Source organism: Phoxinus phoxinus (genome assembly GCF_949152265.1).
Source record: "Phoxinus phoxinus genome assembly, chromosome: 16".
In the NCBI taxonomy this organism is placed as follows: domain Eukaryota; kingdom Metazoa; phylum Chordata; class Actinopteri; order Cypriniformes; family Leuciscidae; genus Phoxinus; species Phoxinus phoxinus.
This window is the reverse complement of record NC_136891.1, coordinates 21,828,213-21,842,305: the sequence shown is the minus strand read 5'-3', so window position 1 is coordinate 21,842,305 and position 14,093 is coordinate 21,828,213. Positions and strand designations below refer to the sequence as shown.

The following is a 14,093-nucleotide window of genomic DNA, read 5'->3' as shown; positions in this document are numbered from 1 at the left end:
AGTTTAAGTGAAATGCTTAATTAAAATAATATAGCCTATAATGAAAAAAATTCAGAATGCCATTTTATGACATTTGATATGTCCTCTTTTTGCTGCACACAAGCAGGAATGCTTTGAAATTGCTTATTCCATTACTCCCATAGAGATAATAAGGAATCTTACATTTTTCAACTTTTTTTCCCGTTATATATGCTTGGTTTGAAAGTTTTAGATAAATAGTATTAATAGTATAAATAAATTCCAGGTTTTAGATTTTGATTAAAAGCTTCTCAGGTTTCAGATATTAGGACCCCACTGTCAACACACAAATATATATATATATATATATATATATATATATATATATATATATATAAAATAAAAAAAACACACGCATATAATTTTTCCTAAAAACATACACACACACATTAAATAACATATACACACACTCACATATATATATATATTACACACACATAGGCTACATACACACACTGGAGGATGCTTGTCTGCAGCATGTTGAACTGGTTGTGTGAGAGCACGCTCTAGTGGTGAGAAGGTGCACTGACAACCACCACATTTATTTTGTGTAATAATAGGCATTTCATAAGTTGGTCCCATTTCATTTATTGTGCAAATGCGGGTGTTTACATATTTAACATGTTTTTAAATGCGGACAGGAGCACAGTCAAAGACAAGGACAGATATAATTCTCTGTTACACACATATATTATGGAATATAAAACCTGAAAGACAACAAAAGGAGAACAGCAGAAAGCAGGATGCATCACACATACATGAAGGGTGTCCGACTCTGTGCGGAAAACACCCTCTGGCTTCTCATGACATGTTGCTCCCGCTACTGATGATCACAATCACAAACAAGGCGGACTGACGGTTATAACATCACACAGAATCAGGAGACAAAGACAGAAGAACAAAAATGTGTTATCCACACACATTCACATTCAAATAGATGAACATTGAGTTCATAGTGAATAGATGTAATTATGAAACAGCTTGCAGCATCTCTAATGAACTTAAATCTAAAAAGCAGATAAAAGCAGCCTCCTCACGTGATCAGAACTGAACTGAACATCAGAGGGACGGTACCGTCATTCATGAGGATATCACCTCAATGTGTTATACGCATAACTAACGTTGCACAAATATTGAGGTAACATACCTCGGTTAAAGCAACCAGTATCATCTGTAAGAATCTGTCTGAAACCCCATTAAATGTCAAATATTAAACAAGGAATAGCATTATACTTTCAGTGCTGAAAAAGAAGAAATAATAAAATATAAAACTACAAAGTCGTTAAAGTTTCAGAAAATAAATAAAGTGCAAAACGTGCATTAAATTAGTACACATTACCAAAAGTGAACCTCAACCTCATAAGTGGCAATCTATGTGAGAAAGAAAACGATTCACACTGTGTAGATACAAAAAGTAGCAGTATTACAATATGAAACAGTAATATTAGGGTACAGCTGGCAGAATAAAAATGAATCCACTTAGAAGAGGCTACAAAGAGATTTGAAATCATAAGTCAACGAGTGCAGCAATTCTCCTTTCAGTTCATGAATGAGTTTGTTTCTTCTGCTGAACAAACAAGAAGATATTTTGAAGAATGTTGGTAAGCAAACAGTTTCTGGTCCCCATTGACTTCCATAGTGTTTTTGCTCTAAACTATGGAAGTAAACGTGGACGAGCAACTGTTTGATTACCAACATGAACTATCCCTTTAAGACGCCTGTCACTAAGAAAAAAAAACAAAAAACAAGACAAATCGTCTTGTGGAATAACGCATCTCAGCCGAAGGGGATCAGCCACCTGCTACTGTAGAAAAGGTAAAAAATTAACAGATCTGCAGGTGAGACAGAGCAGCATGATAGACCACATCACAGATGCTTGAGTTGCTCAGTGGCTTGCAAAAAAATACAAAATAAATACAAAATAAAAGAAATAAAAAGTCCAGTCTGCAGGCAGAGGAGAAACCATTGCCTTACACTCAAAATCTAAATCTGAGTAAGATGAGAAAGCTGCATTTCAAAATATCCAGCGACCACAGGATTAAAAGTTATGTTTTAAAAAAAAAAGTTTATTGGCAGGTCATCCAGAACACCTCTAAATCTGCTTCAGAGCCAGCTGAGGGAATAAAGGAAAATGTGACGCTTAATATTATTCATATTAAATATAATTCACTGAAATGGCTACTAGTTATACAGAATGCTGTTGTTGTTTTTTTCCTTCAAATGGTTCAACCCACCCATAATTGTTTCTGACTGGTTCTTTACACTGCTATTTCAAAAGTTTAGGGTCAGTAAGATTTATTTTTCATTTTTTTGGAAGGAAGATAATAAATCAGCAAGGGCGCATTAAATTGATAAAAAAAAATACATTTTACATTGTTACAAAAACTGTTCTGATACATTTTAATAAGATTAAATATTTGAATTAAAATAATTGATATATTAGTTTTTATATATTAGTGAATCAGAGTGAATGGGTCTTGTGATCAGCTCACTTTCTGAGCTGCTTCTGCGAACTGCTTGGCTCCGTGGAAGAAGTGTCCGGTCTTCTCCTCCGTCCTCATCAGACGCTCCCCGCGCTCACTCAGAACCTGACTGGCCCTCCGCATTACATTCCCCATCTTCTTCCCGGCCGGAGGGGACGGGCTACTCCTACTCCTACTCCTGGATGCTTTAACAGCTGCTCCTGCTGCTGAGGAAACAAGCACAAACACACATGAGCATTAAAGGGGTCATGAACTGGCTTTTACATTCTTTTTTATATTGTTGTCTGAGGTCAACTTATGACGTTCGCTTGGTTTTTACATTCAAAAACATCAAAATTAATAAGTAATAGGCTATGTTCTACCCTGGTTTTGAGCCTAGCTCCTGAAACGCTCAGTTTTTATGGGCGTACGTGCCACATTGAAGACTTGGAAGTAAACGCCCCCACTGCTATGATTGGATAACAATTTTGCATATTATAATGAGTTCCATGTAATGCGCTGAATCGGTGGGCGGGGCTAAACAGGCGGTGTTGAAGTAGGCGTCGATCTTCTTCTGAGGAGGCGTGTTTGATACCCTCTGACGTCATAGATCCAGACTTTGAAAAACCTGTCGTTCGCTGTGCCTGATGTCAATAAAAGCTTTTATTGGACTAACAAGGAAGTTTTCAGTTCTGAAACTTACAGGATATTCTTATAGTATGATGACCTCTTATATGTCAAAATTTGTATTTCTCAGTTCATCACCCCTTTAAGTCAAGTTCCAAAAACTCACTGTATTAGATACTAAATACACTTACATTTAATGTGGAAGACTTAAGTATCAGTGGAATTCTGCTCTGGAATTGTTTTTTGTTTTCGGGAAATAAATGAATACTTTTATTCAGCAAGGACACATTAAAAGTAAATATAAAAGTGGAGATATTTATAATATTACAAAAGTTTCATCAAATAATCCCGAATGTGATATCATAGCCAATAACTTTAATCGGTGTTGAGGAACGTTCTTTTTAAAAGTAATGCATTACAATAGAGTATACTTAAAGTAACTATTTGTGTTACATAGTTACGTTTTATGGAAAGTAATGTGTTCTGTTACTCTTGCGTTACTTTTTCTAACGCTTGCTTGTTTTTTAATAAATAAAAAAAGGTTGTATTTTTGGCAAATATAAACGCCCTGTATATAATGACACCAAAGGTGAAATGAATAAGCCTCAGGCTGAAGGAAATGCAAACTCACGCCTGTTCAGTAGAGGACACAGCTCTGATCAAATCCAAAGTCAGTCAAATACTGTGCACATTTAAAAGTAATGCGTTACTTTACTAGTTATTTGAAAAAATAATCTGTAATCTGATAACGTAACTCGTAATTTAGTCTGTGTGATTTGTATGGTGTGTGAAGTTGTACATGACACGCTTATTTATTCTATATATCGGAATCATCTACACTCGGAATGTAATTCTGCGATGCCATTAACTAATCGTATTAACTGCAAAAAGAAGGCAGTTATAACATGGCAGTATATGACTAGAGCTGAGGTGTGTGGACTGGGACGTTGCAGTTTGCGCCTCCAGGGTAGCTTGGCACCTCTCCCATTCATTACACACCATTCATCCATGATCCGCTGTGAAGGCTGGTGCCACTATACTCATCTCCGCTCCTCTCCCCCTCCTCAACGCCTGTCTTTGTGTCCCCGCGCATGCCTTCATCTGAACAAAGTGGCCTCTGAACTAATCGGGCCCTCTTTGCAATGGAGCCATTCTCTGCCACTGCCGAGAGATCTATCACAACACTACAAACATCCAGCCGACAAAGCGCCCTCTCTTCCTGCCTGGACTCTGACTGATCTGACCCGCACAACTCCACAGACAGGAACGGATGGAAACCAATGGAACTGCCTAAAAGATGCATTTGTAATACATTGTCCACTCTAGGGGTCAATGATGTTCTTTTTTTTTCTAGTAAATGAAAATGCTATTTATGTATAAACACAATGACTTGAATACACCTCTTCAATGATGACCATGCATGTTGTTTTTCATTTCTGAATTGTGCATTTTTTGATAAAGTCAAAAATGTCAAGGTGACAAACATCCTGATGAAATGACTGAAAAGAAGCCATTTAATGACGACAATAATAATAATAAATTATTATAAAAAATAAGCATTCTTGAAAATTAATCATTAGTATACAAAATATATATTCTGGGAAAAATCATGAGAAATCTAGAGATAATAGTTTAAAAAAGTATCATTTTTGAACATATTTGAAAAGGATTTATTATTATTAATTAAAATACGCATTCTTGAAAATAAATTATACAAAAACTTTCTAGAAAAAAATCTTGAAATAATAGAAATAATAATTATTTGTATTATTTAGACAAAGAAGCATTATTGAACATTTTGAAAAGGATTTATTATTATTATTAAAAAAAACAAACCCTATTGAAAATAAATATTTAAATAATAATAATAACATTAGTAATAATAGAAATAACAACAACTATAATAACAATAATAAATATTATTGAACAATAATTATTATTATTATAAAAGTAAATATTTATTAATGTGTACCCATATTGTCCACGATTTAATGGTATTAAAATAATCTTTTTACTTGATGGTTGCACCACTTTTTATATATATATAAAAAAATTATTTTCAAAACAATAAGAAACTAACGTGATCTCATTGAATTTGGAAAAACACACACACACACACACACACACACACACACACACACACACACACACACACACACACACACACACACACACACACACACACACACACACACACACACACACACACAACTAACCTTCACGACCCTGGTTTGCAGTCATACTGCTCTTCATTCTTTTCAAAAAAATCTTGCAGCGGTAGATGACCATATTAACAGAACACGCATCTAAAATATGGAAACATACATTTTGTTTTGTAACATATCTCAGGCTTTCCATACACATGTCAATAAAGCGATCCAGCTTCCTAAACGCACTCACCTCCCATTAGCTTTTGCTGACAGTTGACAAAGTTAGTTTGGCATGGAGCACCAGGGCTCTTCTTGTTCTCCGGAGCTCCTGGTATCTTCTGTTCTCCAGGGGTCGATGGTTTGCCAAGCTTTGCCTCCCAGTAGTTCTTACAAGCATGATAAAGAACTTGCACAAACATGCATTTCTCTGCAGCCGAGCCGGCCACCCATTGATCAGAGGTGCGATCGAACACTAGGTCGAACTCAGGAGTGTCCTAACAAATATTCAGAGGAGTCAGAATAATGGAATGCACTGGGAATAAAAAGCTGCATTTAGAAGAATGATCACCTTATCAGGGTTGATGCCATTGACCTGGCGAAGCTGCTCCACAGACCATTGAGATCTTTTAGCAAACTGTCGTGTGCCCGGATACCTCTTAACTTTAGTGACGAGGACTTGAGCTGGTCGACTGTTGGCAACTACACGGAAACACAAGTCAGTGATGTCTCCATCAAACTTCAAGACTTCTGATAGCTCAATCTTATTTTATCAAACTCACTCGTTGAGATACTTATACTATAAAGAGACACATTACCTGACAAGCAGAGGAAAGTTGAGTAGTCCCTCTTGCGACTTGCATTGAGGAACGACAGTCCTTTCCTCTTCATCCTTCTCCTCACCTCAATGGCTACCAGTAACTTTTCATCTTTTGGGACAAAGATCTCACGGCTGATTGCCGACTGAATGTTCATCTTCAAAATGCCTTGAAAATATTTCAATAAATGTATTTTTTCGACCAAACAGGAAATGTTTTATTTTGATTGTTTTATAATTTTTTATGTTGTTTTTCATTAACCTCACAAATCCCAGTCTGGGAAACCCTGTTGCAATGTAATATTTAATGCACTTCATGTTATTGATAACAAAGAATGGAAAATAAATGTTTTTGTTTTTATTTGTATTTTTAGCAATATGGTACAAGATTATCAAATTAACGTGATGATTAGTTAAGTCAAAAGTAATCTAAAAAGTAATCCAAAAGTAATCTAAAAAGTAGTCCAACATTAGTCAGAATACTCCCTAAAATGAGTAATCTAGATTGTCAAACAGTAACTGACTACAACTTTAAAGTAATCTAAAGTTACCAGCACTGCATCTAGGCTACAAGTAGCCTATATTTAAAAATGTTCACTACATATTCATTAAACACGGTCAAAAAGTTATCTTATTTTACTTTTTAATTGATATTTTTAAAACTAAATAACATATGAATGTTAAATGGGTTTTGTTAAAAAGTTGACAGACCTCTTGTTAGCTCACCTGTTTCCAAACAGAACTTTATGCATTAGTCAAACCACACAAATTAATAAACTGATAAAACAACAGACCTTCTGCTTGATCTTCCTTCCTCCCTCGAGCCTTAAAGAGCAGTGAGAAGTTTCCAGAAGCCCAGTCTGTTTCTGCTGTTTCTCAAGCCATCTTTACCCCACATGTGTTCTACTGAGAGACTGCGGGGCGTGTGGAGAGTCCCGGAGAAAACCCACAGGCTGTGTCCTCTATCCCAGTGAGCTGCCTACTGAGAGAGCACTTCAGGGGAGCAGAAGAGTCTGAGTCAGCTGAGCTCAAACATGCAGACTAGAGTAGCGGCTTGGATTTGAGACAGGGCCACACACACACACACGCTGGAAACTCGCTGATGATCACGTGCACTACACAGCCCGGTTGGTAAGAATTGATTTGATTGGACCGATATCTTTTTAATAGAAAATATTTTTTATGGAAAACTAATTTATAGTTGTTTATGAAGCGGAAAGCCAATGTCTATATTGACTTCATAAACAACTGTACTTTTTCTAGAAGTAACTGAACACTTCATAAATGCAAACAGAATAAATTATTTGAATGAACTGTAAAATAGGAATTAATTGAATCTATTGATCGCAGTTGGTTCCTAATATAATATAATCCAATATTCCCGTTGGGCTCGAGACGATTTTTTATATGTTTTTGAAAGTTTCTAATGCTCACCATACTTTAAATAAGTAGGAGAGTGGGGTAAAGTGATTATTTTTTTTACGTTTGCTTCCCTCTAAGCGAGCTAAAATTATATATCAGTCAAATATACATTTCACATTAATTCGGGATGTTTCCTAGCAATGGAAATTATCAGAATGTATTCAGGACGAAGGGCAGTGAAAATATGATTGTTTTTTAAAAAGTGGTCTTGTGTCTCACTTTACCCCAGCTTAGGGGTAAACTGAGACGGAACAGAGAAATCAAGGGGGTAACTGATCCACTTACTTTTCCCACTCTGAAACTACCATAACAACACATGTTGTAACAGTTAGAATCCTGACAGCTAGCTTGATAACCACACATTCCAGAACTAATGTCGGACTGGTAACAGAATCATGGGGATTGGTCAATTAAGCAATTTTTTTTGATGACCCCTCGGTGCGCATCCAGGTGAAGGTCTACCATCCTGGGCATGCCTATGGTGAATGACACACCACTGGAGGAAATTCCTCCTAAACATGGACTGTGTCCAAAATATTGTGATGTGTTGGGAAGATCCATGCACTCAGACCTCCCCTGGTCATCCCAGGGAGGGTGGCCCATCCTGGGCCAGATTCGTATTTGTCCACCACCGCTGGAGCTCCTTCTGGAGTGAAGTCGGTCCTAAAACGCACCTTTGGGTCTTTGTGGAGGAGGGACAATGCTCCTCTCAGAGAACCATGGTGGTCAGACCAGGTGGGGACACACTGACAGCCAGACCCAGCCCAGAGAAAGTGCACTTTGTGGAAATAGACTTCCAGGAAACTTCCAGGAAATAGGGTCTGGTTTGGACACCCAGTCCCTCGGTGCCAGGGCGTGCATACCGGTGAACGTGCACCGTCCTGGGTGAGATAGGGGTGAAAGACACACTGGAGGATATTCCTCCTCGTAAAAATGGACCAAGTCCAAAAATATCTTGTTGGCGCTCCTGCTGGAGCATCAATGGTCCAAACATGGACGCTCTGGGTATTATAGAGGAGGGAGACGACACTCTTATCGGACAGGGTAACGGAAAACAGGCCCCTCCGGGTCACGTCAGGGTGCCTGGTCGATTGGAGCTTCGGACGCGCCTGGGGACGGCCCCTGCCTGGTCGAGGGGCAGCTTGCTCCTCCCCGATTTGGGGGGTTATTTGGGGCTGTCCTGGCACGTCTTAGAGCCAAACTCCGCCCTGCGCCTCCCCCCGCTTTGAGGTTACGGCCTCGATCCAGAGACCTCCAGCCCCTGCCCCCGGCGGATTGTTCCTCACACGCCTTTTGAGCGGCCGTGATGTCTCGAGCCGAGTCCCGAGCTGAGCGAGACCCATGTGTAGGAAGCCTGCAGAGCCTCTCGGTTGTTACCAAGGTAAAACATATGCTTGTCGAACGGTAGGTTTGGGTAAACGGTGAAGCGACTCCAGGGGCTTGAGACACCCCTGGAGAAAAAAAACAAAAACGGACAGTGTCCGTGAGATTGCAGACAGGTGAGATTCCCATGCTGACTTTACTTTGCCCTGAGTGCCTCGGGTTCGGGCACTCGCAGATCCGTCTGCCTGACGGAGCTCCCGTTGGAGCGACCTTGGTCCTAAAACGGACCTTTGGGGGGTTTTTCGAGGAGGGGACAAACGCTCCGCTCGGACAAGGTGAGAGGGAGAAGGTGCTCCACCTCTTTGCCTCAGCTACTGCACACCAGGCTACTGATTTTACTTCTCGTTTCTCTTTTTTCTTTATGAATCTTAGGAGGCTTGACTTGTCAATATTTCTATCCCTTGCAGCTGCCCTTATAGACCTCTTTCCTTCATTGACCTCAGCGGCTGCACTCTCCATCTCCTCGCGGGGTGTTTTGCCCCAGGTTGTCTTCCTGGTGTATTGCCTTGGCATGATGGCTTTTCTACAATGCTTATGACATTAAAAATAAAACATATATAATGTAATATTACATTAAAATATGTTTAAGACTAAACTTAACTTTTGCCTCATGTCTCACAGCCCCACAGCATTTGTCTCACTTTACCCCACCGCCACATTCTAGAAAAAAACTATCTCTCTTAGCAATTCAGGCTAATCTTCAGCTAGCATCATCACATGGTTTTATATGTTGGTAGTTCATCAACTTGTATGATATAGGTTTTTCTACCTGAATCAATTTGCTTTGGCACAACAGATTAAGTTAACAGCAAGAAAATTTACTTTTACGTGCAACAAATATATTTTTGTGAAAATATCACAGCACCATGAGGTCCACTCTTTAGTGGCCAAGGGGAAATGGGAGGGGCTTGAAAACATAATGGTCACATGACCACAAATGTGTTCCGTTGCCTAGATACAGGGGGTGTCTCACATTACCCGATGTCTCACTTTACCCCACTCTCCAGTAAAACCAAATTATTATTACAATTTAAAGGTGGGGTATGTAATCCTCTTTTTTGGCCATCCATCCATCCATCCATCTTCTTCCGCTTATCCGGGGCCGGGTCGCGGGGGCAGCAGTCTAAGCAGAGATGCCCAGACTTCCCTCTCCCTAGCCACTTCCTCCAGCTCTTCCGGGGGGAGACCGAGGCGTTCCCAGGCCAGCCGGGAGACATAGTCACTCCAGCGTGTCCTAGGTCTGCCCCGGGGTCTCCTCCCGGTGGGACGCGCCCGGAACACCTTCCCGGGAAGGCGTCCAGGAGGCATCCGGAACAGATGCCCGAGCCACCTCAGCTGACCCCTCTCGATGTGGAGGAGCAGCGGCTCTACTCTGAGCTCCTCCCGAGTGACCGAGCTTCTCACCCTATCTCTAAGGGATCGCCCAGCCACCCTGCGGAGAAAGCTCATTTCGGCCGCCTGTATCCGGGATCTTGTCCTTTCGGTCATGACCCAAAGCTCATGACCATAGGTGAGAGTAGGAACGTAGATTGACCGGTAAATCGAGAGCTTCGCCTTGCGGCTCAGCTCTTTCTTCACCACGACAGACCGGTACATCGACCGCATTACTGCAGAAGCTGCACCGATCCGTCTGTCAATCTCCCGTTCCATCCTTCCCTCACTCGTGAACAAAACCCCAAGATACTTGAACTCCTCCACTTGAGGCAGGAACTCTCCACCAACCTGAAGTAGGCAAGCCACCTTTTTCTGACTGAGGACCATGGCCTCGGATTTGGAGGTGCTGATTCTCATCCCAGCCGCTTCACACTCGGCTGCAAACCGTCCTAGTGCATGCTGAAGTTCCTGGTCTGAAGGGGCCAACACGACAACATCATCTGCAAAGAGCAGGGACGAAATCGTGTTGTTCCCAAACCAGACACCTTCCGGCCCCTGGCTGCGCCTAGAAATTCTGTCCATAAAAATTATGAACAGAACCGGCGACAAAGGGCAGCCCTGCCGGAGTCCAACATGCACCGGGAAGAAGTCTGACTTACTGCCGGCAATGCGAACCAAGCTCCTGCTTCGGTCGTACAGGGACCGGACAGCCCTTAGCAAAGGACCCCGGACCCCATACTCCCGGAGCACCCTCCACAGGCCGCCACGAGGGACACAGTCAAATGCCTTCTCCAAATCCACAAAGCACATGTGGATTGGATGGGCAAACTCCCATGAACCCTCCAGCACCCTGTAAAGGGTATAGAGCTGGTCCAGTGTTCCACGGCCCGGACGAAAACCGCACTGTTCCTCCTGAATCCGAGGTTCTACTATCGGCCGTATTCTCCTCTCCAGTACCCTGGCATAGACTTTCCCAGGGAGGCTGAGAAGTGTGATCCCCCTGTAGTTGGAACACACCCTCCGGTCCCCCTTCTTAAAAAGAGGGACCACCACCCCGGTCTGCCATCCCAGAGGCACTGTCCCCGACTGCCACGCGATGCTGCAGAGGCGTGTTAGCCAAGACAGCCCCACAACATCCAGAGACTTGAGGTACTCAGGGCGGATCTCATCCACCCCCGGTGCCTTGCCACCGAGGAGTTTTTTGACTACCTCGGTGACTTCAGCTTGGGTGATGGACGAGTCCACCTCTGAGACCTCAGCCTCTGCTTCCTCAAAGGAAGACGTGACAGCGGGATTGAGGAGATCCTCGAAGTATTCCTTCCACCGTCCGACGACATCCCCAGTTGAGGTCAACAGCTGCCCACCTCCACTGTAGACAGCGGTGGTAGGGCACTGCTTCCCTCTCCTGAGTCGCCGGATGGTTTGCCAGAATCTCTTCGAGGCCAGCCGATGGTCCTTTTTCATGGCCTCACCGAACTCCTCCCAGGCCCGAGTTTTTGCCTCCACAACCACACGGGCTGCAGTTCGCTTGGCCTGCCGGTACCTGTCAGCTGCCTCAGGAGTCCCACAAGCCAACCAGGCCCGATAGGACTCCTTCTTCAGCTTGACGGCATCCCTTACTTCCGGTGTCCACCACCGGGTTCGGGGATTGCCGCCTCGACAGGCACCGGAGACCTTACGGCCACAGCTCCGAGTGGCCGCTTCGACGATGGAGGTGGAGAACATGGTCCACTCGGACTCAATATCTCCAGCCTCCCTCGGGATCCGGTCGAAGCTCCGCCGGAGATGGGAGTTGAAGATCTCTCTGACAGGAGACTCGGCCAAACGTTCCCAGCAGACCCTTACAGTACGCTTGGGTCTGCCGAGTCTGTCCAGCTTCCTCTTCCGCCATCGGATCCAACTCACCACCAGGTGGTGATCAGTTGACAGCTCCGCCCCTCTCTTTACCCGAGTGTCCAAGACATACGGCCGCAAGTGAGATGAAACGACCACAAAGTCGATCATCGACCTACGGCCTAGGGTGTCCTGGTGCCACGTGTACTGATGGACACCCTTATGCTTGAACATGGTGTTCGTTATGGACAAACTGTAACTAGCACAGAAGTCCAATAACTGAACACCGCTCGGGTTCAGATCAGGGGGGCCGTTCCTCCCAATCACGCCCCTCCAGGTAACGCTGTCGTTGCCCACGTGGGCGTTGAAGTCCCCCAGTAGAACGACGGAGTCTCCAGTCGGAGCACTTTCCAGCACCCCTCCCAGAGACTCCAAGAAGGCCGGGTACTCTGCACTGCCGTTTGGCCCGTAGGCACACACGACAGTGAGAGACCTATCCCCAACCCGTAGGCGCAGGGAAACGACCCTCTCGTTCACCGGGGTAAACTCCAACACATGGCGGCTGAGCTGGGGGGCTATAAGCAAACCCACACCAGCCCGCCGCCTCTCACCATGGGCAACTCCAGAGTGGTGAGGAGTCCATCCTCTCTCAAGGGGTGTGGTTCCAGAGCCTAAGCCGTGCGTAGAGGTGATACCAACTATCTCTTTTTTGGCCATTTTTTCAAAATCACTTAAAATCCTATTCCTAACCCACTTACAGCCACTGAGTTAGAAGCACTGAAATAAAAATGACGCAATTTAATCATCTGTGGAGCAGGCAGGACTCAAAAAACACCAGCCAATCATTTCCAAGACCACCTAGAATCATTGGACAGTAAGTGTGTCAATCAATCGGTCGTACCATTGATTGGTCCATGTTCTTTGAATGGGTGGAGTCAAAGGAAAGAAGGTTGGACCATTTGAGTTGTGTATTTTCAAAATCTACCGGCCGTTTTGCAAATCACATACCCCACCTTTAAAACAGCTTGTTTTATTTTTTAATATTGTTAAAATGCTATTTATTCGTGTGATCAAAGTAGAATTTTCAGCATCATTACTGTCACATGATCCTTCAGAAATCATTCTAATATGATGATTTGCTGTTCAGGAAACATTTCTTATTATTAGCAATGTTGAATACATGTTGAGCTGCTTAATATTCATGTGAAATTCACTTTGTCATATTTGTCACTTTGTCAATAGAAAGTTAATAATTTATGTCATACATGTTAACTTTCACCGTCCAGCTAGCGGGACTCGTGGCGCTCTTTTTTATTGCCCTTTTTCTCCCCACATATTTTATTAATCATCACAAATTTGGTATCATTCGAAAGCTCAGTCTCAGTTTCATCCCGTGAAAACCATTTTGAAATCTAACATTGCGTTACAATGGAAACGGTACTTAAATTATTTTTAGCGGGCTCCTCCCCCATTAGTGGCGATGTCATGTTTCATATGACAAAATTTACTGCACTATTTTATAATCAAAACCTTTTCTAATCTTGACAAAACACATATCGTTGGAAAGGTCTGAGACTCAAGGTTCCATGTTTGGTGATTGTTTTGTGACAGGAGTGATATTGTGACAGAATTGTATTAATTTATGACAGGAGAATGCATCAACAACAAACAAACAAAAAAAAAAAAAATAGAATAGAATGTGGCTGTCACCCGGTGGCTATTTTTGGAACAACGCTTAAACAAAATATCATAGGAACTTCCAATTTTTGTGATGTCAACTTCAAATTTGGAACACAACTTGATCAGATACATGGCTTTGGTTTTATAGCAAAGATTAAAAATTGTGATGTATAATAAAAAAATAATAATACAAAAGTCAAATGTAGCAATAATCTGCTGAGTGTATTCTTTAAAAAGAAACCAACCTTAGGTCTGTATTCCAAAGCATTCATGAATTAAAAACATTTCAGTTTGGACAGTGTATTTCACGTCAATGATCAACAGTTAAGG

At 42.3% G+C, this 14,093-nt stretch overlaps 1 protein-coding gene across 3 annotated transcripts; it reads right to left on the bottom strand.

Annotated features, from left to right (window-relative positions):
* Positions 1-373: 373 nt before the first annotated feature.
* stxbp6l (syntaxin binding protein 6 (amisyn), like) lies at positions 374-9,761 on the bottom strand. Of its 3 annotated transcripts, XM_079584795.1 has the most exons (8): positions 9,646-9,761; positions 6,866-7,064; positions 6,073-6,240; positions 5,826-5,956; positions 5,508-5,751; positions 5,324-5,413; positions 2,511-2,707; positions 374-2,131 (listed from the first exon to the last, which is right to left on the bottom strand). In XM_079584795.1, the coding sequence occupies exons 3-8, from the start codon at positions 6,227-6,229 to the stop codon at positions 2,111-2,113; spliced, it is 840 nt and encodes a 279-aa protein (XP_079440921.1). In that variant the 5' UTR covers positions 6,230-6,240; positions 6,866-7,064; positions 9,646-9,761; the 3' UTR covers positions 374-2,110. The 3 variants fall into 3 exon arrangements, with proteins under 3 accessions (XP_079440921.1, XP_079440920.1, XP_079440922.1); XM_079584794.1 differs by lacking the exon at positions 9,646-9,761 and having other exon boundaries at positions 6,866-7,193; XM_079584796.1 differs by lacking the exon at positions 9,646-9,761 and having other exon boundaries at positions 588-2,131; positions 2,511-2,704; positions 6,866-7,028.
* Positions 9,762-14,093: the final 4,332 nt, after the last annotated feature.

Excerpts from the sequence above, each read along its gene's own strand:
- stxbp6l (XM_079584795.1), bottom strand. The coding sequence starts at position 6,229 with ATGAACATTCAGTCGGCAATCAGCCGTGAGATCTTTGTCCCAAAAGAT. Across the intron at positions 5,414-5,507 it reads TCAGCAAAAGCTAATGGGAG|ATGCGTGTTCTGTTAATATG; the intron begins GTGAGTGCGTTT and ends TCCATATTTTAG. Across the intron at positions 2,132-2,510 it reads TCGCAGAAGCAGCTCAGAAA|CTGGCTCTGAAGCAGATTTA; the intron begins GTGAGCTGATCA and ends TTATTCCCTCAG.